The 26,215-nt window shown below is 41.0% G+C and overlaps 1 protein-coding gene across 6 annotated transcripts in view; it reads left to right on the top strand.

Annotated features, from left to right (window-relative positions):
* Positions 1 to 26,215, top strand: part of CEP128 (centrosomal protein 128) — a 446,273-nt gene that overhangs the window by 403,509 nt on the left and 16,549 nt on the right. For 3 of the 6 annotated variants that reach the window (XM_073349339.2, XM_073349334.2, XM_073349343.2), the window contains 4 exons: positions 1,384 to 1,461; positions 8,391 to 8,504; positions 15,426 to 15,534; positions 16,312 to 16,457. In XM_073349339.2, the coding sequence (XP_073205440.1) occupies positions 1,384 to 1,461; positions 8,391 to 8,504; positions 15,426 to 15,534; positions 16,312 to 16,442 (432 nt within the window). In that variant the 3' untranslated portion in view covers positions 16,443 to 16,457. Of the gene's footprint in view, positions 1 to 1,383; positions 1,462 to 8,390; positions 8,505 to 15,425; positions 15,535 to 16,311; positions 16,458 to 26,215 lie in introns of those variants that run through there. The other 3 variants (XR_012159510.1, XM_073349335.1, XM_073349338.2) reach the window with 2 other exon arrangements.

Genomic DNA, 26,215 nt, shown 5'->3' with positions numbered 1-26,215 from the left:
GAGGTTGATGGTGGGATGGAAATTGTTGAAATCATGGTGGAATTCCTCAAGGGCTTCTTTTCCATGGGTCCAGATGATGATGATGTCATCAACGTAGCACAAGTAGAGTAGGGGCATTAGGGGACGAGAGCTGACGAAGCGTTGTTCTAAGTCAGCCATAAAAATGTTGGCATACTGTGGGGCCACGCGGGTACCCATAGCAATGCCACTGATTTGAAAGTATACATTGTCCCCAAATGTGAAATAGTTATGGGTGAGGACAAAATCCAGCCACCAGGTTTGCAGTGTCATTATCGGGGATACTGTTCCTGACGGCTTGTAGTCCATCTTTGTGTGGAATGTTGGTGTAGAGGGCTTCTACAAAACTAACACTCTCATCCAGGTTCTTATCATCTCACATCTCAGTTAGTGCAATGTCCTTTTCTTGCCTCACTCATACCCAGTCAGAATGCTTCTGCAGGGATCATTTTCCTAGCATGTTGCTTTAACCTCATCACCGTTCTCCTTGCTTCCTCCTTCTGGCTCCCTCCTCTCTGTCACATCAAACAAGCTAGTTGTTTGCGCTTTCAGGACCCATCCCAACCCATCCCTACCCTGCCTATCATCTCTCATTCTGTATCAAAAGATTGACTCGCACCTCATTTGGTCTATGATGCCAGTCTCCATTGTCTGCTTGTTAAATTTTTAAACAAGCTCCGTCATGCTTTCTCCATGCAGCCCCTCATGCTTGACAGGAGCTCCCTGTAAACTTCCATAGAGCTATTACATTCTCCTCTTTCAAAACCCCCTTAAAACTTTCCTTTGTTAGGATGCCTACAAAAGCTGTACCGTGTTTTCAGCTGTTGGGGTCCTGAGACCACAACCTATCATGCTGACCAATATTGTCTCATTGTTTTCTTGTATTTGTCAGTATTAATCTATTGTCTCTTGTCTTAAAATTAGCTTTTAAGGTCTTTGGGGCAGGGACTGTCTTCTGTTTGTACAGAATCTAACACAATGGGGTCTGGGTCTATGTCTGCTAAATGCTATGGCTATGATGATGGTGATGGTGATGATGATGATAATTAATAATAAGATGAAAATCAGAAATTACAGCCCTTGTGAATAAGAATCATTGCAATCAAGAAATTGATGAAAAATTATTTATAGATGCTCATGATAACAGAGCAATTTGTTGACAATTGCATTACTGTTGTCATTTTTAGCTGTAAGTAGACATTATTTTTACACTGAGTAGTTTAATGACACAAACACAGATATTTACATAAATCCTGGAGGCTACAACATGTAAAGGGAATTTTAGTGTTTCAGACTTCAGAATAGGGTTGAAAGCATTTATCAAACTTTTATAATGCTTCTTTTTTCTTGTGTTCTATTCTTCAGAGTACCCGAATGGCCTTGGACCATCTAGAGTCTGTTCCTGAGAAACTGAGCCTTTTGGAAGATTTCAGAGATTTTGGAGTGAGAAAGTTTTCACTTGTCTCTCAGTATTTCTGAATTGTTGAGAATAATTGACAACTTCCTGATGTGCAAAGAGAAATCTATCACCTAAAGGACATACAATGAAATCTAAACTACAGTATTCCAATTTTAACTCATATAGTAATAATGGGGTTTATTTCCTACTCTTGAGGAATTAGTTGAAAATCGTGGAATTAGTTTAACTTTATACTGGTAAGGAAATACTGGAATAAGAACAGATTTAAAAATTTTATTAAAGCTAACATTAAAAAAATTATATAATACGTAGGTTGGGAAAAGAGTGTTTGTACATTGGGGTATAGTGCTTAGATTAGCCACAAATATAAAGTTAGTTTTTAAGTTATATGACTACATTATGAAACTTTCAGTTTAGGCAAGCCAAGATAATTGAGTAAACTATTTCAAGGACTGTTGCTATAGTCTTTACTGACTTGTTCAAAATAGGTTGATGTGGTGCCTTTTTTATTAGTGATTATAACTTCTGCATCAATAATTAGAAAGAGGCAGGTTATTGTTTGATTTTTGTATAGACATAACATCCTGCTGAGTGCCTGTGCTTTCATAACTCAGGTCATTTATTGATAAGCCTGTGAAAACTGCATAATAAGCATAAAAGCTGTTTGAGAGTCAAGTTTGTTCATTATGTTAGGTAGATACATCCTCATATATTGAGGGGAAAATCAAGCACGAAGTTCAGTATGCCAAATTGATGAACATTGTCACATCATCTTGAACATCAAATGCTATCATTACTTTCTATTAATGTATACTCCAATGTTTAGGAGTGCAACTCTTACATGCAAAGTGCGTTCTTTGGAAGGTTACAATATGTGTTCCAGATCTTCCACATTCTGTTTGACAGTTCCAAGGTTCAAGAATGACTTAGGTCACAAGGCACCAATTCAGCAAAACACTTAAGCATGTGCATAAGTTCCACAGAAGCTGATGAGCTTTGCAGAATCAGGTCCCAGCAGAATGAATGTAGTGGTCTCAGTCTCATCCTTAGACTGTTTGCAGCATTGTGCTATTCGTTTTTCCGGCTTAGTGGTGTATTAACAGAGAGATTGTTGTGCATGATGAAGGGAAATGCATTAGTAATACAGAACAATGCAATTTAATGGCCAAAACCTGTTTGCTGTACTCAGGCAAGTAGTCCCACTGATTTTAATAAGACTACTCTTTTGAGAGAGGTAAGCAGAATTTCACTTTATTTTATGTACTTCACTTTTTATCTCAGACAAAACATTTCCTAAAGCACTTTACAGAGTTAAATTGTAGCACAAAAGGGAGAGAGAAGGGAGTTTAGAAATTATATTTGAAGGTTGAAGAGCAATTGGTAATTGATTAGCTGTAACGATACGGAGAGGCTGAGTGGAGTTGTAATGCTTACATGCTAACCTGGCATACAGCCTGGGTTATAAATTCTTTGGCTTACACAGCCCTTGCCATCATCTTTTGCATGTGAAGCACTACACAACTTTTTGGCATTGTAGGAATAATAATGGGTCAAATCATAAAGTCCTTCAGATTTTACTCAGTTACTTGATGATTTCAATAAGAATTTTGATTGTGTAAGGACTTTAGGATTTCAACAAATAATAACAACAACAGTAATACAGTTAGCTCTTATTTAACCATCATCTGTAATAATTCACTTTGAATTATTAAATCCATTCATCCCAGTTTTTAACATATCTTCCCAACAAATCCAGAAAAGTGAGTAGAAATAGCTGATGTTTGCAGTAAATTTCCTGTATAGTTTCTATACTTGGTTTCTGACCCAATACCTAGAAAAGTGTGTTTTTTTTCACAGCACAGCTGTCAAATAAAGATATATGGTTGTCTTGACTCATGGGGACATACTGACATTGTTAAGAGAGAGCCTGTCAAGGCTGGTAAGCCTACAATTAGATCTTTTGGGGCTTAATGGCTAAATTGCTGTGCTGTAATTCTTTTACATTCATGAGAGCCACACAAAATTAGGAAGTTCTATTCTGAAAACCTGTTGTTGTTTTCGAAAGTAGAGTTGGGAACCCAATAGCTCAAACAAACTTTCAAATCTGAATTATTTAAAACATCCATCAGTGAAAATGCATATTAATTTTCATTTATTTTCTATATAGAATCTTTCATACTGAGAGATCCACAAGCACTGCACACATTATGTTTATGGGGGACACTGTATTCTGGTCTTTAAAGCACAAGGCTGTGAGTTAGGAGACCTTGGGGCTGATTCAGACTTCATCTTGGTTTTACATCAGTGTATGTCTGTTGTCTTCAGTCGAGCTCTGATTAGAGCTGGGTGAATAACTGATTTTTTTGGTTCATTGGCAGTTCCTCCTTCTGATGTGGAACAGGAATTTGAACTTGGGTTTCATGCATTGCAGGAGAGCACCCTAGCCACTGAACTATAGGATATTCTGGTCTTTCTTAGTCTCTCCCTGTTGAAGTTCTTCCACTTTTGATGAATAATTAACTAGTAATTGGAGTAGGGACTTGAACTAGAGTCTTCTATATCTTAGGGGAGTGTCCTAACCACCAAGCTATAGAGTAATTCTCACATTTTTTCACTGGCCCAATGACTATTCATTGTTATTCATAGTAGCAATTCATAGTATTTCATAATTTGTTTATAAAAAGTGGAACACCTTCAGTGGGAGAGAGTGAGAGACCCACAACAGAATATCCCATAGCCTAATGGTTAGGCTGTCTCTTGCAAGTTGGGGCTACTCTAGTTAAAATCCCTTCTCCACATTAGGTGGAGGGGGGGAATTGAACCTGGGGCCACATCTCACATGATTGTACTAACCACTGGGCTAAAAATTATGAAGAAGTGCACCAGCAACACCACAACCACCACCTCCTCTGGTAGTTTTGTGAATGGCACCTTACGCTCCAAATATATTTGGCAAATTCAAATCAAATTTGCAAATAGTTTCGGTTCAGCCCAAACTGTATTTTTTGGTGAATAAACTATTTGCTCTGAAAATTTTGCTCTAGCTCTAGTTCTGATATACCCCAGCATGAGTAAGATCAGCATCAGACTCCTGAGCTCTAATCCTGGCAATGTGATTTGGGGCAAGAAACTGCACCTCTCTGTGCCTCACTTTCCTTGTCTGTTAAGTGAAGCTGATGATACCTATCTCACAGAGGAGTTGGAGTGGTTGGGCAATTAGTATTTGTAAAGCACTGTGAGATTACCAAAGGGAAAAGCATTCATTCCAATTATTGTTTCTGATATTTACTCACATCAGCACTGAAATGTAGCCAGTGTTGGGGTGGGGGAGCAAACCCTTCTGCACAAAATGTGAAGAGGGAAAATTTTAGGGAGAGTCACCAGGGCAGACTTTTCAGACAAGTGAAATAAGTTGGGTAATATCCACATAGAACAGTCAGGACCTCCATTTTTAAGGTCCTTTCTGAAGAACCTCTACCCAGTAAACTTGGTGGAACTCATGTGGTCCAGGAAAAATTAGTTTGTTTTTTTTTTTAAAGTGTAGCTGTGCTCTGAAAAGTGACATTATAAAAATGGCTTTGTGGGGTTCTATGTATGTTGTTTCTCAGTCACTTCATAACAAATTTACCGAGTTTACAAATCTGATTTTTTTTTTGTAACTACCAGCTTTGAAAATTAAACCTGTGTTCTGAATGTGAAATTGAGTTCCTTCTGACTCGTATAATCATCATCATAAGTACTGAAGGTTCTGAGACTGGAACTTAGTTAATAAATCTTTGGGTGAAATGTGTGCCTGATTAGACCCTAGCTTACTCTTCAGTAGCTGTGTTGACTCTGCAAATTCACCTGTGAGTAAAGGTGGGGAAAACTTTGCTTTTTTCAGTCAAGTATGTAGAGAAATGATGAACTTGTGGTGAAATCACTGAATAAGGATTCAAAAGATCTGATTTCACTCAATGCTTTGTCACAAACATCTTGTGTAATTGTGGGCAAGTCATTTAATCTCTATGTGCTTCAGCTCCCCATTGGTAAAATGCGGGCAGCATTACTTAATTTCTCCTTCCCTTTGTCTGTTAGATTTTAAGATATTTGGGGCTGAGGCTGTCTCACTATGGATTTGTAGAGCACCTAGCACAATGAAGCCACTAGCTTTGGTGAGGATGTATAGTCATGCAAATAATAAATAGTTATAATGATATCATAATTAAGGCTACGATTTAGTCATGGGTACTTTTAGTAAAAGTAAATGGACAGGTCACCGGCAATAAACAAAAACTCACGGCCTGTGACTTCTCTATGACATATACGCATGACTAAATCTTAGCGAGGGGGGGGGTGGCAGCGGCACTGCTTGGGGGAGGGACCCCGGGAGGGGCCCGGGGCCAGCTGTACCAGCTGCTTGGCTGCTGTAGCCGCCCCCAGAGCCACCCACTCACCGCTGCTTCATCCGTCCTGAGACCGCTGCTGGGGGCTGCAAAGAAGTAGCTGCTCCAGCCGCCCAGGACCGCTGCTCAGGCAGTCCCCAAGGTCAGCCGCACTGGCCACTGCTTGGGGCTGCCCAAACAGTGGCTGGTGCGTCTGGCCCAGGGGCCGCTGCAGCAGTGACTGGTGCAACTGGCTGCAGAGCCGCTCCAGCACCAGCCATTGGGCTGTCCCCAGAGCCACCTGAGCAACTGGCCCTGGGGTCAGCCACGCTGGCCACTGCAGAAGTCACAGAGGTTGTGGAAAATCAATGAATCCATGACAGACACGGAGCCTTAATCATAATAGATGGACTTTAATTCAAGGAGAACCTCGGCTGAGTAAGCATTTTTGTGTAGCCGTTTTTCTGACCATAAATATCCACCCTTATTTCCCTGACCCAACACCTCAAGAAAGAATGGTTACAAATACTGGATTTTTAAGAAAAAGCCTCACATATTTACTAAGAGTGCATTTTCCAAGACAGAGAAGTGCTCTCAAAGGGATATTTCTGCTGTACTACAACTTTATCAGATCCTACAAGCTAAGCAGTGTCGTTTCTGATTTGTATTTGAATGGAGACCTCCAAAAAACACCAAAGTACTGTAGAAAATGGTGGTCGTGGGTCTGTATATAGAATTCTTCCTTCCAAGTCAATCTGCCATGGATTGCAGATACGTAATTTAGATCTGCTACTCAGGGTTCAGTCCATATCCAGATTTTTAGTTCCGGCCTATCTCTAGTACTGTATGTCTATATAACCCTGTTTGAAAACTTGCCACTTGGTACAATTTGAAGTACAAATTTCAAATATGAATTTGGCAGTATTTGGTCCCTTATGCTGGAGGTTTTTGATTATTTTATATAGGAAGACAAAATTATATTTATTAAATGTGAGTTCTGTCATGTTTCCTACTTGGTATGCCATGTAGGTGGTGGTTGTCATTTAAATGCTTGAAAATTGTGCTTTTATTGAGTGTTTTCCGACATTAAGCCACAATAACTATCTGACTGCAGTATTATAGAGAGCTAGATTTTTATCCCTTTGCTGTGAAGGTAGGGTTTGATTTGAGGTTCTGTTCGTATTTCAGTTTGAAATGATACATTTGAAAATGATGCTTCCATACTATGGGGAAGAATCTCTCTTCTAGATCCTGCTAAGTACAGCAGAGTCCTAGAATATTACAGCACACTTCCAGCAAATTTCACTTTGCTGTAGGATGAACAAGTTAAGCGCTTCAACACTGTTTTTCTCCTTCCAAGGTTAATGTTAGTTGTCCCCCATATGTCAGTGGGAGGGTGGGGTTGGGCAAAAGTAGGCACTTCTCTTTGTAATTACGGTTCACAGCCTCTGTTGCACCCCACTACACGGACTCATTTACGTAGTGCATTGGCTGATTTATCACGTCTGTGTTGCTTTTTTTTTTTCTTTTCATTTCCAAGGCATTGTAAGATAGTACCCTCAGAACATCTTTCTTATTTTTTTATGTATTAAGGGAAAGTTACAATAAAACATTAACATATGACATTGTACTTTACTTATTCAGGATCAGGGTAATATTCAAGGAATTTGACTAAAGATTATGGCTTGCTGGCAGGGGAGCCCTCCTCCTCTGAATACTCTAAAAAGGGTGACCACATTTCTAAATACCTATCCTCTTTTTGGAGCTTCTCTTGTGTACATACTTTCTGTGAAAGTTTTTCCATTATAAGGACACTCCATATTTTACTATACCACAATTCCCTAGAAGGAGAAGTCACATTTTTCCAATATTGTGCAATACGAAGTCTAACAATAAAAAATAAATTAATTTATTGTTCCATTTAAAATGTAGATCCTTTACTGGAGCATTAGGTAAACAGATATGGGGATCTCTAGGAAGCTGGCATTTTGACATGAAGTGAATCTCTTCAATAATTTCCTCTCCAAACTGTCTAATTCCTGGACACAACCACCACATGTGCAAGTATGTTCCCTTTTCCCCACAACCTCTCCAACAGAGCTCCTCCCTAGCAGCAAAAATATGATGGATCTTAACTGGAGTCGTATGCAATCAGTACCGTAATTTATAAAAAAAAAATTCTTTCTGAGCTACACAAAAGCAGCTTTATCTAAATACCCCTAACTAATTTTGTTTTTCCCCCATGAAAGAAATAAATTGAATTCCATGATATGATTTAGTGTTTGGGGAAAGTTGTAAGGAATCATTGATTAATCAATATTTATTAGCAAGGGGGAAAAAGCCTTTTATTTTTTAATTTGATTGTTTTCATCTTAACATCCGGGTTCTGTAGAGAGTCTCTTACACCTTTATCACCAGCAGTGCAATAAAGTTCCTATATTTCTAGCCCTGAATGCCAGTATTTAATCAGCCTTTACTGTTTTGAATGTCTATTAGCGATACTCTTATTTACACGAGTAGACTGGGTTTCTTTCTTTAGGTACTCTTTCACCTTACAAAAACAGTCAGACCTTTTTATGTGTTTCCAGGAATCTCATCGTCAGAAGGAGATAATTGAAGAGAGATACACTAAATACAAGGAAATTGTGGGCTCTCTACAGCAGCAGCTGGAGGATTCAAAGCGCAGAATCAAAAACTTCAAAGTATGTCTGTCTCCTTTCTCTTGTGTTGTTCCCTCTTGCATTCAGTTACCAGCAGATGCACATTTTATGGAGATTAGCTCAAGTTTCAGGCATTGACTAAAATCCTATATGAGCAATGTTTCTGCTTCAGTTATCAGGCCTCGCCTGCCAAGTGTGCAGCCAAATGGGCCCCAGCTCTGTCAGCATTTATTCCCTAGAAACACCCCTTTGCACTTTTTCTATTTGCTTTCCTTCTGGTCCTCTAACTTAAAAGGTAAATTTAGAGATCTAATTTTCCCCAATTCCCCAAGTGAAAAGTACCCTGATCCCAGAGGTGAAAGTAAGCCGGTACGCAAGAGCTGGTGCACCATACCGGAGCAGCCCGGCTTCCCCAGGGGGCAATTTAAAGGGCTTGGGGCTCCCAGCAGTGGCCTCCAGAGCCCCGCTGCTGGAACCCTGTGGTAGCGGCTGTGGGGCTCTGGCGGCTATTTAAAGGACCGGAGCAGGAGAAGCAGGGGAGCCCTGGGCCCTTTAAATAGCCCCCGGAGCCCCGGTTGCTGCTGCTATCCCGGTGGGGGAGGGGAGAAGGGGGAGGAGAAAGAGTGGGGGGGGCACTTACCTCACAGGGTGGGCTGGGGCTGGCTCCGACCCACTCAGCCCCTCCCCTTCCATCCTAGGCCCCACCCCTTCCAGGGGCCTGAGCTGGCCCCAGCGTACCGATAAGTCACTCGATTTACTTTCACCCCTGCCTGATCCCCTCTCTCAGCTACCAATCTTATCTACTTACAGCAAAGTGCTTATTCATAATGTCACTTCTCACTGGTTACACTGCTAATAGCTGCTTCCTTTAATTGGAAATTGAGAATTTCTTGTGGCACAGTGTGTCAGGGCAGCTTCCTGCGCCAGTGAAGGAGTTAAAGAGCTCATAAATCTTTTAAGGATGGATCCTCAAAAGGAGGGATCCAGGCTCATGCTGGGTGGCATCTGGTAAAAAAACTGCACTAGAGTACAGCGCTCCCTGGTCCCAGGCAACAGGCTGTCTACTGAGAAAACTGCTTGAGAGCACCAGCCACACTGAGCCCTCTGCTGAAAAAGAGGGACCAGCTTTTCCTTTCTTTTCTTTGTGAATCCCTGGGATTCAGCCAGGGTTGTTCGGACATGCAAGGGATAAGGAGCCCAGATCTTCCTCCCAAGGACTATTGGGCTTTACCCTACATGAGGCTGCAAGGACCCGGCCCATTTGTGAGCCATGGATATCTTTTGCCTTTTTCTTTTGGATTATTTTAGCCCCAGCCAGAAGAGGGCAGACTCCCTAAGAGTTATGTATCCCAAGTACATAACACAGACTACAGTCATGCTGCCATCCAGAGAAGGATATCCAAGATAAGAGAGGGGCACCTCCCCCGCTTAACCCAGGGGGCAGTCAGAGAGATACAACTTATCACACACAGAAACAGGCAACAGATGATGGCAAAGACCAAAATAAAACAAAAGGTCCTTACCAATATTCTCACAAAACAACAGAGACAAAGTGAAACTCCCTTTCTTTCAACTATTTTTCAGGCCAGTGGTCAAACTCTAGTCAAGTTGCCCATGCTCCTCTTGACCTGCTGCTCACAAACAGGGAAGAACTGGTAGGGGAAGTAGAAGTGGGTGGCAACCGGGCAGCAGTGACTGTGTGATGGTCAAGTTCAGGATCCTGACAAAAGGAAGAAAGGAGAGCAGCAGAATATAGACCCTGGACTTCAGAAAAGCAGACTTTGCCCATCAGTCCCCTAAGGGAGTCAGAGTCCCCTGGGAGGCTAATATGAGGGGGAAAGGAGTCCAGGAGAGCTGGCTGTATTTCAAAGAAGCATTATTAAGGGTGCAGGAACAAACTATCCCGATGTATAGAAAGAATAGTAAATATGGCAGGCAACCAGTTTGGCTCAACAGAGAAATCTTCAGTGACCTTAAACACAAAAAGGAAGCTTACAAGAAGTGGAAACTTGGACAGATGACTAGGGAGGAGGATAAAAATATTGTTCGAGTATGCAGGGGTTTAATCAGGAAGGCCAAAGGACAATTGGAGTTGCAGCTAGCAACGGATGTGAAGGGTAAAAAGAAGGGTTTCTACAGATATGTTAGCAACAAGAAGAAGGTCCGGGAAAGTGTGTGAACCTTACTGCATGGGGGAGGCAACCTAGTGACAGATGATGTGGAAAAAGCTGAAGTACTCAATGCTTTTTTTGCCTTGGTCTTCACAGACAAGGTTAGCTCCCAGACTGCTGCACTGGGTAGCACAGTATTGGGGGGAGGTGAGCAGCCCTGGTGAAAGAACAGGTTAGGGACTATTTAGTAAAGCTGGACATGCATAAGTCCCTGGGGCTGGATGCAATGCATTGGAGGGTGCAGAAGGAGTTGGCTGATGTGATTGCAGAGCTATTGGCCACTATCTTTGAAAACTCGTGGCAATTGGGGGAGGTCCAGGATGATTAGAAAAAAGCAAATATAATGCCCATATTTAAAAAAAGGAAGAAGGAGATTCTGGGGAACTACAGACGGGTCATCCTCACCTCAGTCAGTGGAAAAATCATGGAGCAGGTCCTCAATCCATTTTGAAGCACTTAGAGGAGAGGAAGGTGATTAGGAACAATCAACATGGATTCACCAAGGGCAAGTCATGCCTGACCAACCTGATTGCCTTCTATGATGAGATAACTGGCTCTGTGGACAGGGGGAAAGCGGTGGATGTGATATATCTTGACTTTAGCAAAGCTTTTTATACGGTCTCCCACAGTATTCTTGCCAGCAAGTTAAAGAAGTATGGATTGGATGAATGGACAATAAGGTGGAAAGAAAGTTGGGTAGATCGTCGGGCTCAATGGGTTGTGATCAACGACTTGATGTCTAGTTGGCAGCCAGTATCAAGCGGAGTGTCCCAGCGGTTGGTCCTGGGGCCGGTTTTGTTCAACATCTTCATTAATGATCTGGATGATGGGATGGATTGCACCCTCAGCAAATTTACAGATGACACTAAGCTGGGGGGAGAGGTAGATATGTTGGAGGGTAGGAATAGGGTCCAGAGTGACCTCGACAAATTGGAGGATTGGGGCAAAAGAAATCTGATGAGGTTCAGCAAGGGCAAGTGCAGAGTCCTACTCTTAGGATGGAAGAATGCCCTGCACTGCTCCAGGCTGGGGTCCAACTGGCTAAGCGGCAGTTCTGCAGAAAAGCACGGGGCGATTACAGTGGATGAGGACCTGGATATGAGTCAACAGTGTGCCCTTTTTGTCACAAAGGCTAATGACATATCGGGCTGCATTAGTAGGAGCGTTGCCAGCAAATCAAGGGAAGTGATTATTCCCCTCTATTCGGCACTGGTGAGGCCACATCTGGAGTATTTCATCCCATTTTGCCCCCACCCCCCACTACAGAAAGGATGTGGGCAAATTGGAGGGAGTCCAATGGAGGGCAACGAATATGGTTAGGGGGCTGGGGCACATGACTTACCAAGAGAAGCTGAGGGAACTGGGCTTATGTAGTCTGCAAAAGAGAAGAGTGAGGGGGGATTTGATAGCAGCCTTCAACTACCTGAAGGGGAGTTCCAAAGAGGATGGAGCTAGGCTGTTCTCAGTGGTTGCAGATGACAGAACAAGGACCAATGGTCTCAAGTTGCAGTGGGGGAGTCTAGGTTGGATATTAGGAAACACTATTTCACTAGAAGGGTGGTGAAGCACTGAAATGTGTTACCTAGAAAGGTGGTGGAATCTCCATCCTTAGAGGTTTTAAGGCCCATCTTGACAAAGCCCTGGCTGGGATGATTTAGTTGGTGTTGGTCCTGCTTTGAGCAGGGGGTTGGACTAGATGACCTCCTGAGGTCTCTTCCAATCCTAATCTTCTATTACTCTATGAAGATTCCAAGCTACGTTCAATGATTTAGTTGTATTTGGGGGGCTTAGTTTTGTTTTGGGGTAGTATGTAATGTCTAATGTCTACAGATTCTGAGCACATAAGCATGGAATTATTTATCTATTTCCTCCGGCAGAAAAATAAGAGAGGTGTTCTGGGCATTGACTTTGCAGCTGACAGTGTTGCTATAGTAAGAAGCCCATGACTTCCCTGACATGTCCAAGCTATACTTCTTGCACACTAACAGGAAGTATGCAAGGCAGCATTCATTTCAGTTCAAGTGCTGGAGATAACCTTCAACTTCCCCCACTTCTCATGTCCCTCCACAGCAGTTACCATCAGCAATTACCAGATTTCAAAACCTGTTGAAATGTTGGCTGGCAGCAAGGCCTGCATCAGCTGAGAGTGTAATGCAATATTGCACTAAGATGACCAAGCTCACTGTGCTGGCTTGATCTGAACTTATATTAAGAACCCAATACTTGGATTATTCCAAAATAATAATTTCCCCTTTCTTTAGACAACAGGAAACATTTAATGGCTTCCCTTTAGTCATTAGGCCTAATTTGGTTTTTGCACAATATAGAGTCTTCTTTGCTGTCACAGCTGTTCCAAATAGAACAGAATATTCAAAGCAGGTAACAGAAGGGTGCTAATCTGATTTCAGTGATCAGCGTGGCTTAGTTCAAGAAATCGCTCTTTATTGCTTGCATTTCTTACCATGCACTGAATTGTCTTATCTGCCTCAAATACACTATTGTTTTGCTTCTTTATGTTATTGTTACAATTTATCATTAGCAATTCTATCACTCAGCCTTATGGAAGAGAGGGAGATCGAGAGAGATCAAAGTTCCTGCTTGCTAACCGTTTCAATTCACACTTTATATACAGTGCAGTACTCTCACTGTATAAAGTAGCCAAGTATTTGTTAAGTGATAAACAAGTGTATGTTAAAAGAGAGTTTTTATAAAGAGCTTCTGTGGTGTGCAGTAGCCTTATATCAACCTTTTTACATACAGCTTCTTGCCTGAGTCAGCCTCCCTCCTCCTGTACAACCTTCAACCCCTTCCTCACCGAACGTACTTCTTTCAGCTTGCTTTCTCACATTAATCTCAGAGAAGGCTCTATTTGGTCTCACTTTATGACCTGATTATTTTATTTTAAGCAACAAAAATAAAAACAAACACAAACCAGAAAGTTCATGATCACTCTTTGTAGACTGCTATCCCAAGATCAATTTTGCCCTGTCCCTTTGTTTTCAGTTGGCTCCTCTCCTTCTCACCTCCCTCCCATACTCTCTGATTTCATCTGTTGAATTTAGGCTCATGACAGGCTCTAAAAACCTGATTGCTTAGAAGAGCAGGACAAGTTAGTTATAAGTACTATCTGGACAGATTAAAATGTCAGATTTCCTGCAATGGGGGAGGTGGGGAGTGGGCTGAGTAACATTATGCATAATACTGAGCTGTCAGTCAGGGGGCTGAAAGATAGTGGAGAAAAGAGAACTGAGGGTAGGGGAAGGGAGCAGGAGGAAGGGCAGAACACAGGAATAGAACTGATGATAAAACAATATGTAGAATAACAAAATGAAATAAGAGAGAGAAAATTTACAGTGATGGGCACTATGCTACATAGAACTGAACGTTTTAAGAAAAGTTCCCTGCCCTGAACAGCTTACAACCTAAATATGCGAACAACACCAACAAAAAGCAAAACCATGAAGAATGTGGGGAAGGGTGTAACAGAGAAGCTGCCAACTCTGCAAATGGAGAGGCTTCTTGCAATGCAGAGATTGCAGGTGAAGTATTGGCCCCAAGTACTGCTTGTTAATAGGTTCTGTTTTAAGATGGGATTTTTGGAGGGAGTGAAGATGAAGGAAGAACAGCTTTACAGTTCCATATTCAGGGAAAAATCCTGAAATTTGGTTTTCCTTTTAAAGTTTATTACTGTAGGGTGTATATTGTAGGTACCAAGTCCCTCGTTGACACACGAGGGGATTAATGTGTGTAATTCCCATTAGTATTAATAGGAGCAAATCCCCTGTACATTAATGGGACAAAAGCTCCCTTTTAGTCTCTAAATTAATGCGGGGGGGACAGTTTCCAAAGTGTAATACAAGAATGATAAATTGCAGGATGCTTTTAAGAAAATCCCCTGATGCTGTTTGTGAGGAAATTGAATAGCAAAATATAATATTCTATGAACTAATACATGCGTGTTATCATCCCTTCTCATCTGAAGAAATAAAGTAATTTAGAAACTAAGCCAACCTGTTAATCTTGTTTTGGTGAGCAATATATCTAAAGACCCCTTGCTTCAATGCTAAAACAGATTTCCAGATATTTTTGGTTAAATTGCATTGTTTAAATGTTCTACTCTAGCCGCTCAACCAAGTGCCTCCTCTCAACAAAGTAATATGTTGTATGCACATATCCAGATGCTCTTTACTGTATAAATAAGAACAGCATATATGGGATTTTACTTTATTTTAAAATTGGGAGGAAAAATGGAAAAGCAATTTCAGGTTTTCATAGGTGAAATATCAAACCTGTATTTAAAAGATAAAAGTTTTGGATTTAATTCATGGGAGGGGAAAATGGATTTGAGTTTTGCAGTTACTTAGATTTCTTGTTGGAACAAGTTGATGTGGATCAGTGTTCAGTTGTGTCATCAATGCATGCATGCTCTGTCCTTCTGTTTCATTCTGGGGTCTACATGTGATTATACAGGAAAGGAACCATGCCACATTTATACAGCTTGTTATAGTGGCAAGAAGCAGCCAAGCTCCCTGGGCAAAGCAGGGAAAGTAGCTTCTTTCCAGGAGTTACGAATGTTGACAAGGACAAGAAATTTGGGACAAAATCAGATTTAAACCTAACTACAAGATTTATGTTCTGTGGATTGGAATCAGAGTTTATTAGTTTAATGCTAAAAAATACCATCTCTGTGTATAACCAAACTGGAGGCTGTTTTTAATCTCAGTAAATAAGGAGATATATAACTTAAGTACTGCACATTTTTCACAGAAAGCATGTTCATTGCCTTTCTTAGGATGAGAAAATGGATGCTGATGTTTCTGACATACAAGCGGCAGCTTTCTCCTCCAACTGGCGGACTAAAACCAGCTTTATGTCCAGCTCACTGCTTTCAGATTCAGGCTGTAAGTATTGGGTATCCTCTGTTTTTAAAACTATTTTAGTGGAATGATCGAGACCCCATTGAAATCATCATAGGATTCTTGCTGGCTTTCAGCTTCAGGCACTGAATTTATCCTGTAGTTAGTGCTATGTCACACTGGGATTTTTTCCATTTGGAAATACTGCATTTTGTCAGCAAAGTCCAGAAGAAAGAAAATTACATGCATTGTAATATGAATCCTGGAAGTGGGAACCTTAGCTTTAAAAGACACTGCATTTCCAGGCCACATGCAAAATACCCAACCAAAGCACCCCATGCAGATTCCTATTAATTATTCTGTCTGACATTAGAGCCAGTGGAGTGTAACAGCAGAAGTAGAATTCCCTATCCATGACCTCCTTTTTGGAAAGTTGCTGTTTGGTTGCAACTTCTAGCCCACGAGTCTATGCATAACGGGTCACAAGAGGCTGCAGCGGTCTCTCAAAAAGGTAGTGATGTGATGAATGGGAGACTCTGAAGGGATCTTAAGCTCCAACTCTGATGAAGTTGCTTCTTTTTTGAACACTACTAAACCATCTCTGCCACAACTGACTTACAAAAATACCTCTGAAGAGATTTTTTGTTCTCTGGAACAGGCCAGTTTGCAGCAGGCATCAGATATTTTTTTTAAAAATCCTGAAACACAATACTACCCCTGCAATTTTGTCACACACACACCCCCCAAATAATTTCAACATATACAGGTTGAATGCTGTACTATATATTTGCAACATTGTACTCTGTATTTTTTCTGAAACAGTGTCACAGTTCAGTGTTACCTGCACCTTTCATCCCTCTTTGGTCTCTCTGAGTGGCCCCAACACAGGTGTCAGAACAACGCTTCCTCAGCTCTCGTCCCCTAATGCCCCTACTCTATTTGCGCTATATTGATGACATCTTCATCATCTGGACCCATGAAAAAGAAGCCCTTAAGGAATTCCACCATGATTTCAACAATTTCCATCCCACCATTAACCTCAGCCTGGACCAGTCCACACAAGAGATACACTTCCTGGACACTACAGTGCTAATAAGCGATGGTCACATAAACACCACCCTATACCTGAAGCCTACTGACCGCTATACTTACCTACATGCCTCCAGCTTTCATCCAGACCACACCACACAATCTATTGTCTACAGCCAAGCTCTACGATACAACCGCATTTGCTCCAACCCCTCAGACAGAGACAAACACCTACAAGATCTCTATCAAGCGTTCTTACAACTACAATACCCACCTGCTGAAGTGAAGAAACAGATTGACAGAGCCAGAAGAGTATCCAGAAGTTACCTACTACAGGACAGGCCCAACAAAGAAAATAACAGAACGCCACTAGCCATCACCTTCAGCCCCCAACTAAAACCTCTCCAGCACATCATCAAGGATCTATAACCTATCCTGAAGGACGACCCATCACTCTCATGGATCTTGGGAGACAGGACAGTCCTTGCTTACAGACAGCCCCCCAACCTGAAGCAAATACTTACCAGCAACCACACACCACACAACAGAACCACTAACCCAGGAACCTATCCTTGCAACAAAGCCCATTTCCAACTGTGTCCACATATCTATTCAGGGGACACCATCATAGGGCCTAATCACATCAGCCACACTGTCAGAGGCTCGTTCACCTGCACATCTACCAATGTGATATATGCCATCATGTGCCAGCAATGCCTCTCTGCCATGTACATTGGCCAAACTGGACAGTCTCTACGTAAAAGAATAAAGGGACACAAATCAGACGTCAAGAATTATAACATTCAAAAACCAGCTGGAGAACACTTCAATCTCTCTGGTCACTCGATTACAGACCTAAACGTGGCAATTTTTCAACAAAAAAACTTCAAAAACAGACTCCAACGAGAGACTGCTGAATTGGAATTAATTTGCAAATTGGACACCATTAAATTAGGCTTGAATAAAGAATGCGAGTGGATGTGTTATTACACAAAGTAAAACTATTTCCCCATGTTTATTTTCCCCCCCTACTGTTCCTCACACATTCTTGTCAACTGCTGGAAATGGCCCATCTTGATTATCACTACAAAAGTTTTTTTTTTCTCTCATGCTGCTATTAGTTCACCTTACCTGATCACTCTCATTACAGTGTGTGTGGTAACACCCATGGTTTCATGTTCTCTGTGTATATAAAATCTCCCCACTGTATTTTCCACTGCATGCATCCGATGAAGTGAGCTGTAGCTCACAAAAGCTTATGCTCCAAATAAATTTTTTAGTCTCTAAGGTGCCATAAGTACTCCTTTTCTTTCAACATAGGTGACAGGCCTTGAGTCCTCACCTCCTCTATGTGGAATCCTGTCGTTCTGTCACTCTTAAACTGTCACACAGGGGTGCTGCACTCTCTGTACCAACTATGATTGCTCAGCAGACACAATGTGTTTGGCTACCTTGGTTCTTCCCTTCTGAGCCATGACCAGTGGTAAATAGTTACCCAAAACAACCTTTTTAAAACCAAGTATTGTTTAATCACAACAGTAGATATACAGCATGTCATGACAATAGGTTTTGAAACACAATAAGAGGTCTACACACATATCTGTTTTGTCTGTAGGCTTAGGTAGGCAAGCTTATCCCAGATACCCCAATCTCTGGGAACTTGAAGTTCAGTCTGCTCCCCAGAGGAGTTATTTAAGTTAAGCACCAGTGTGAACACAAGAACAAATGGCTATAAACAGGCTATCAACAAGTTTAGGCTCAAAATTAGGTGACAGTTTCTAACCATCAGAGGAGTGAAGTTCTGGAATAGCCTTCCAAGGGGAGCAGTGGGGGCAAAAAACCTAATTGGCTTCAAGACTAAACTTCATAAGTTGATCGAGGGGATGGTATGATAGGACTGCCTACAGTGGTATGAGGCCCATCAGCGACTGCCAGTAGCAAAAATCCCCAGCAGCCAAAGATGGGACAGTAGATGGGGAGGGCTCTGAGTTACTACAGATAATTCCTTCCCAGGTATCTGCCTGGTGGGTCTTGCCAACATGCTCAGGGTCCAACTGATCACCATGTTTGGGGTCAGGAAGGAAATTTTCCCCCAGTCAGATTGACAGAGACCCTGGAGCGGGGGGGTTCACCTTCCTCTGCAGCATGGGCACAGGTCATTTGCAGGTTTAAAATAGTGTAAATGGTGAATTCTCTAACTTGAAGTCTTTAAACCATGATTGGAGGACTTCAGAAACTCAGCCAGAGGTTAGGGGTCTATTACAGAAGTGGGTGGGTGAGGTTCTGTGGCCTGCAATATGCAGGAGGTCAGACTAGATGATCACAATGGTCCCTTCTGACCTTAAAGTGTATGAGGTAAATGACCCCAATATTATCTTTTAAGTACCAGCAAGTGGAGCTATCTGAAGCTATTGTTCTCTTTCCTGCACATGTGCAAATAACCCCTGCCTGAATTAACCTCTTGCAATCCTATAGCATGAAACACAATACCAATCAACCACAATATATAATATTCATAAAATATTACAGGCATCCCCATGTCCTTCATACAGAGTAGAGATATTCTCTGAGTGGCATTTATAGGAGTTTATTAGCCAAGTAATTTTTACCTACTTCAGCAGTTGTGGTTCTGAAAAACAATTTTGGAAAGTAAACAAATAGATTTACCAATCCCTTATTCTTCCTCTCTGACCCTAGACAGGGCTTCCTGCAGACTAATATAAATACAATGTTTTGGTTGGAACCCTTTGTTAAAATATTGGCAGACTGAAGGTTGCCAGACCCTGAGTGAGGATTATAGGCAGGCAGAAAGTGATGAGGGGATGGGAAACAATTTTATATTCCATCCCTCTGTGTGTGGAGTGGGGGTAAAATAGCTATGTAGAGAGGGAATTGGATTGCATCCACTTATGTTACCTGACAAAGGGCCTTGCAAAACTATGGGCCATCTCTGATCCTGTAAAGTGGTAATTAGTGCTTCCATAGCAATCTTCAATTTTATAGCACTTAGAAATGATATTGATTGTATAGGTTTCAGAGTAACAGCCGTGTTAGTCTGTATTCGCAAAAAGAAAAGGAGTACTTGTGGCACCTTAGAGACTAACCAATTTATTTGAGCATAAGCTTTCGTGAGCTACAGCTCACTTCATCGGATGTATGGGATTATCATCTTCCTTTCATCATACTACTTCTGTTACAGTCCTTGGTTATGAATCCTTGACAGTCACCTCTTAATTTAGTATCAATCAGATGACACTATAATATACTTCTGTGAAACCCTACAGAAAAGCTAACAATTTATTCCCCCTTGGTCTGCTGCTCCAGCACATCTGAGCTCTTATATCTACACAGCACAAGGAATCTCGCCACAGAATCAGCAGAGATACTCTTTTTTTTTTTTTTTAGGTGGAAGTCCTGACACAGTCTGTCTTGCAGTGCAATCTAGTAACTACCTCTGACATTCTATCAACTATCTCAGTGTTGTAATTGAAATCAATATATTTGAAAATGTAGAAAAAAATCCAAAAATATTTACAATAAATTTAAATTTGTATTCTATTATTGTTTAACAGTGTGATTAAAACTGTGATTAATCAAAACTATTTTTAATCTAGTTGATTTGTTTTGCATTAATCACTTGAGTTAACTGATTAATTGACAGCCCTACTTTGCAGTGATGGGAATAAATACAAACGTGGAGTCTGTGTTTGTGTATTATTACATCTATCCTTGATTAAATTTGATTTTCTTCCAAATAAGAACTGGAATCACAATTAGCAACAATCATTTTTATAACATTAATGGATTTCTGTATGGGAAGTAGCAGTGGTCTACCTGATTCAGGGGACTGGTAATGGGATAAAAATTCTATCACCTCTAGATCACTGGTTCAAGTCTACGTCAATAATGGTGAACACCATGAGGTCCTGGACTTCTGTCCAGTGCCTAGTGAAAAGGGGCCATATCAAAATATCACAACCACATGAGGCAAAGAGAGCAAAAATTGAATGGGTCCTTGAAATGGAATTCTTCTTCAACCATTAGAGGAGTGGTTCCACCAGGGTAGAGCAAAATGATGGTGTAATGTGGGGTAAGCTTGAATGGCCACTCCCCACAGTGTACATGTTTTTTGGATGAACAGTGAAATTCATTTTCTAGAGCTAATCAAAAGACCTTTCAGCGAAACTAAATGCTCTGGAGGGGAAAAAAAAAAAGCAGCTGCTTGATAAGAGCATTGATCCCACTGTAATCGTTATGGTATATCTGCATTCAACATCATATGGGGAAAGTTCCTTTCTAAGTACATAAATGTGGCTGAAAGATTGTTGCTTACTGAGTTTTTCTTAACTTTTATAATTGATTGGGGTGGCATTTCCCATATGGTCATTTTGGCTAACAACCCATCCTTGTAGATCTGGTGGTAATCCTCTCATGAACCTGTCCAGCACTATGAATCTTTTCTTTTTGTGCTCCTTTTTTGCTAGTTGATTCTGAAGGAATACATTGGAGCTGCTCAGCGACCAGCTTTGGTTGCGGGGGGCGCAGCTCCCCAGACCCGCCACTGGCAGGCCCCCCACAACTCCTAGCCCTGCAGGTTGTGGGGAACCCTCCCAGCCACTGGGCAATGGGGTCACTGTAGCTCCTAGCTGCTGCCGGGGGGACAGGGTGCTGTATCCTCCTCCCTCCCTATTTTGTCAGGGATGTTTTTAGTAATTTTTGTTTAATGCCCGTCATCTGTCCATGGCTCCATGACAAAATCATGGGCTTAGCCATCACCATTGAAAGGCAGGTAGTAAATCAGTCATTGGAGTCACCTCAGTGGCATACACTCCATGCACTTCTAATTTCAAGCAGTGATATTTATCAGCACTAATTTAAGGTTTTGACAATCATATCGGATTTTCTTTTCCTGAGCCCTAGGGTATTTAATAAAATTGACAATGAGTCTCTCTTATTTTGTCACTCATTACCTGTGGCTAATTTATCTCCTTGCTTGTTCAGAAACAGAAGACTAGACTTTAGCCATATGAACCAATAATATTTTCGATCAGTCACTCGCAGTAGCTGTGTGCTAGACCTTATAACATTATATTTTTCTTCCTATATTCTGATGAAATATAGACAGATTGACAACATGGGAACTGAGGTCTTCTACAGAACAAAAACAGTATAGCCAGTAGCACTACAAGCTTCCCCTATGTTTCCCTGCCAGTGTGGTTCAGCCCTGACTTGGAGAGATCATTGTAGGGAGGAGAAAAGACAATTTTGATATAATTTAGAAATGAAGGAGACTCTGGAATTGAATTCAACCTTGATCTATGTAAAATTGTTGGAGGGAAAGAGAAGAAAAGAAACGATAAAAAGTGAATAAACTGCAATCTGTGTATTTATAGATATATTTAGTATGGAGATGCTAATTACAGCAGTCACTGAAAGGGATAGCAATTAGTCATCTGCTTCATGGCTGGTCTTCATGTTTTTGTTATAATTTCTACAATTATAATATCTTTTCCATAACCAGCTATTTTATAGAGTGCTAGTTTTGCTTACTATACGCATGTTCTTAGAAAGGAAGAGGTTTAACTGAGAGCATAATTTAGACAAGAAGGCATTCATTAGATACATAGTTTACAGTCCATATTATTTTCAGCTGCGACTGAAAAAAGATTAGTCTAAAAAAAATCAGCTACTGGCTGTTATCTATAGAATAATCCTCAGAAATTGCTTTTTTCATGGCCACTGTGTTTTTCTGCAGTTTTATATTACTAAGCTTCTAACAATTGCAGATGCTTTGCATTAGTTCTGTAAATTGATTCCTGTCCTTCTGTTTGTACAGTTTATCATTTCAAGGTTTTGACCTGGAATATTTCCCAGAAGTCATATTGCTTCTCGGCTTTATATTGTTGATCGGTGTCTCTATCCCAGGCTTTCGTACCCTAAGCCTGCAGAGAGAGGAAAATAGTGGTTAGTCTTCCTGATCTCATAAAACTGGGATCACAGCATTCCATTACCCATTGGTTTTGCGGATACATAGCACTCTTATGTCACCATGGTATATAGTAGGGATGGACTAACCACTGGGCAAAATAAGTAATCCTGAAACATTGTCCTTTCCACTATAACACATACACGCTCACCCCACTGTAGTGTTGGCTTTCTCTATTCCTCTAGTCACAGGCCATACCTAAGCATTGCCAGACAGTAGTGATTTGTTTGCATCATAGCAAAGATAGGTTTTAAGGAGGGATGTAAAAGAGAATAAAGTGGGAAATTTGCCAATTTTGATGGAGAGTTCTTATCAAATATAAGGGACAGCATGGCAGAAAGCACAAAGGCACATGTGAGGAAAGTAGGCAAGCTGTGATCAAGACAGACGTCATGGGCAGACCAAAGTCAGGGGATGACGTTTCAGTAAGAAATTAGATTTGAAGACAAGTTAGGACTAAATGGTGAAAGGCCTTATATGGTGTAAAATTGGGGATGGGGGATGGAGAGAGAGTGGGGTGAAAAGATGGGAGTGAAGTGGTTTGAACAATGTGCCAGGAAGATGAGCCTAGAGACCACATTTTGAAAGAACATCTCAAGCACATGGTGATAGCTGTTAACATTTTTATCTTAAAAAGAAAAGGAGTACTTGTGTACTTGTAAGGAGTACACCTTAGAGACGAACAAATTTATTTGTCCAGTTTTGGGCCCCACACTACAAGAAGAATGTGGAAAAATTGGAGAGAGTCCAGCGGAGGGCAAAAATGATTAGGGGACTGGAACACATGACTTATGAGGAGAGGCTGAGGGAACTGGGATTGTTTATTCTACAGAAGAGAAGAATGAGGGGAGATTTGATAGCTGCTTTCAACTACCTGAAAGGGGGTTCCAAAGAGGATGGATCTAGACTATTCTCAGTGGTAGCGGATGACAGGACAAGGAGTAATGGTCTCAAGTTGCAGTGGGGGAGACTTAGGTTGGATATTAGGAAAAACTTTTTCACTAGGAGGGTGGTGAAACACTGGAATGCGTTACCTAGGGAGGTGGTGGAATCTCCTTCCTTAGAAGTTTTTAAGATCAGGCTTGACAAAGCCCTGGCTGGGATGATTTAATTGGGGATCGGTCCTGCTTTGAGCAGGGGGTTGGACTAGATGACCTCCTAAGGTCCCTTCCAACCCTGATATTCTATGATTCTATGATTCTATTTGAGCATAAGCTTTCATGAGCTACAGCTCACTTCATCGGATGCATGCAGTGGAAAATACAGTGAGGAGATTTTATATACACAGAGAACATGAAACAATGGGTGTTACCATACAAACTGTAACAAGAGTGATCAGATAAGGTGAGCTATTACCAGCAGGAGAGGAAAAAAAAAAACCTTTTGTAGTGATAATCAAGATGGGCCATTTCCAGCAGTTGACAAGAATGTGTGAGGAACAGTGGGGGTGGGGAGCGGAATAAAGATGGGGAAATAGTTTTACTTTGTATAATGATACAATAATTAATTTGCAAACTGGACACCATTAAATTAGGCTTGAATAAAGACTGGGAGTGGATGTGTCATTACACAAAGTAAAACTATTTCCCCATGTTTATTTTCCCTCCCTACTGTTCCTCACACATTCTTGTCAACTGCTGGAAATGGCCCACCTTGATTATCACTACAAAAGGTTGTTTTTCTCTCCTGCTGGTAATAGCTCAACTTACCTGATCAATCTTGTTACAGCGTGTATGGTAACACCCATTGTTTCATGTTCTCTGTGTACATAAAATTTCCCCAATGTATTTCCCACTGTATGCATCCGATGAAGTGAGCTGTAGCTCACGAAAGCTTATGCTCAAATAAATGTGTTAGTCGCTAAGGTGCCACAAGTCCTCCTTTTCTTTTTGCGGATACAGACTAACACGACTGCTACTCTGAAACCTATTTTTATCTTAGTTACTTCAACTGTAGACTCAACTCTTAGTCATAGGTGTCTAATCCTTTTTAAATTTTTGCTGAACTTTTTGTCTCAATATCCTATGGCAACAAATTCCACAGGTTAATTATACATTGGATTAAAAGAGGATTTGTTTTATGTGTTTTAAATTTTTTGCCTCTAATTTTATCAGGAGCCTTCTAGTTCTTGTATTACTGGAAAGGCAAACAGAAACTGTCTACTGTTACATCTGTATAAGTCTATATACCAATTCCTTTGTACTGGTTACCAGCTGGTAGTGAAAATAATGTGTATTGCAAATCCCTGCTTTTAAGACCACCTTAGCTTTCTGGAAAAACACACCTGAAACATTCTGTTAAGCCATTTTTATCTGTGGGGTGATGAAAAAAGAATAGACTTTTTCAACTGTAAAATAAAAGTTTACTATATTTTTATCAACCAGACAACTCAAAAGTGGCTGAACTCTGAAATCTGGTGTGTCAGTAATACTCTGCTAAATGGTTGAAATTAACAAAGACAGGAACATTTTGAAAATTGCATACTGAGGGCAGGTCTATGCCACAGATTTCTGCCGACAAAGCTATGTCAGCCACAGATGTGATGAGGAGTTATCTCTCATAAAATTGGGGGAACCGTGCCGCAGAAGCCCCTACTGTAGATACAGCTATGCTGGCAAAACTGCTCGTTTGCTAGTATAACTTGCTTTGCTCAGGTGTGGTGGAATATGCTATACTGGTAAGAGTTCCTGGTATAAGTATAAGCTGTGTCTACTCTCGGAGCACTTTGCTAGTATCATATACCTATATCTAATCTTGTAAAGTGTTCCCTATGTAGACGTGGCTTGAGTTTGTAGAAAATGTCATCAACTTTGCAAGTATGTAGTTCCAGAGAGATGAACTGTGTTTGCAGGAAGAGTGCTGGAAGTGTACTCTCTTTCTTACAAACCAAAGGAGACGTACTCGGCAGTGTGTCTATGCTCAGATACCACTCACTGTGTGTTTTCCCCTAGTATTCAGGTTTTTGCTGTAGAAGATTCTTAGTGTCTGAAACTTACTGCTCCCTGAAATCCATCTGAGTCTATCACTTCCTGCTGTTAATAAACCAAAACAAAAAAGCCCCAAAGTGTTGCCCATATATTTATTATCTTTCCCATTTTCTTTCTTTTTCTGCTCAGCTTGTAGTGCTCATGGTGTGGTAGACAGAATGGTTTACATGTTTCCCACATTAGTGGGAAAGATGGAAAAATCATCGTTTTATTTAACTCTTCCTTATTGCAGATTATTATTTTATTTTATTATTTATATTATGATTGCCCCAAAAGGTTCCAACAAAGACTGGGCTAACCTCTATTCAAACACAGTGACATAGACTCTGTCCCAAATTGCTTACTGTCTAAATAGACAAGACAAAGAGTGGAATAAAAGAAATAGTATTATCTCCATTTGGGTGACAGACATGAAGATTAAGGGTGAAATTCTGGCCCGATTGAAGTCAGTGGGACTAAGTGACTTTCAAGGTCACACAGGAAATATGTGGCAGAGCCCAGTTGAACCCAGATTTACTAAGGTCCAGTGCCTTAACCACTATACCATTCCTCCCTCCTAAAAAATGAAATTAGCTTTAATGTGAAGAGACCAGTGAGACAAAGCCCTGAATGTGATGAGCATTAGAAAATGGTCAGTTTTCAGAATGGTGAGAGGTAAATAGTGGTGTCCCTCGTGGATCTGTACTGGGACTAGTGCTGTTCAACATATTCATAAATGATGTGG

Source organism: Lepidochelys kempii, chromosome 6, assembly GCF_965140285.1.
Source record: "Lepidochelys kempii isolate rLepKem1 chromosome 6, rLepKem1.hap1, whole genome shotgun sequence".
Lineage (NCBI taxonomy): Eukaryota > Metazoa > Chordata > Testudines > Cheloniidae > Lepidochelys > Lepidochelys kempii.
This window is presented reverse-complemented; position numbering and strand designations above follow the sequence as displayed.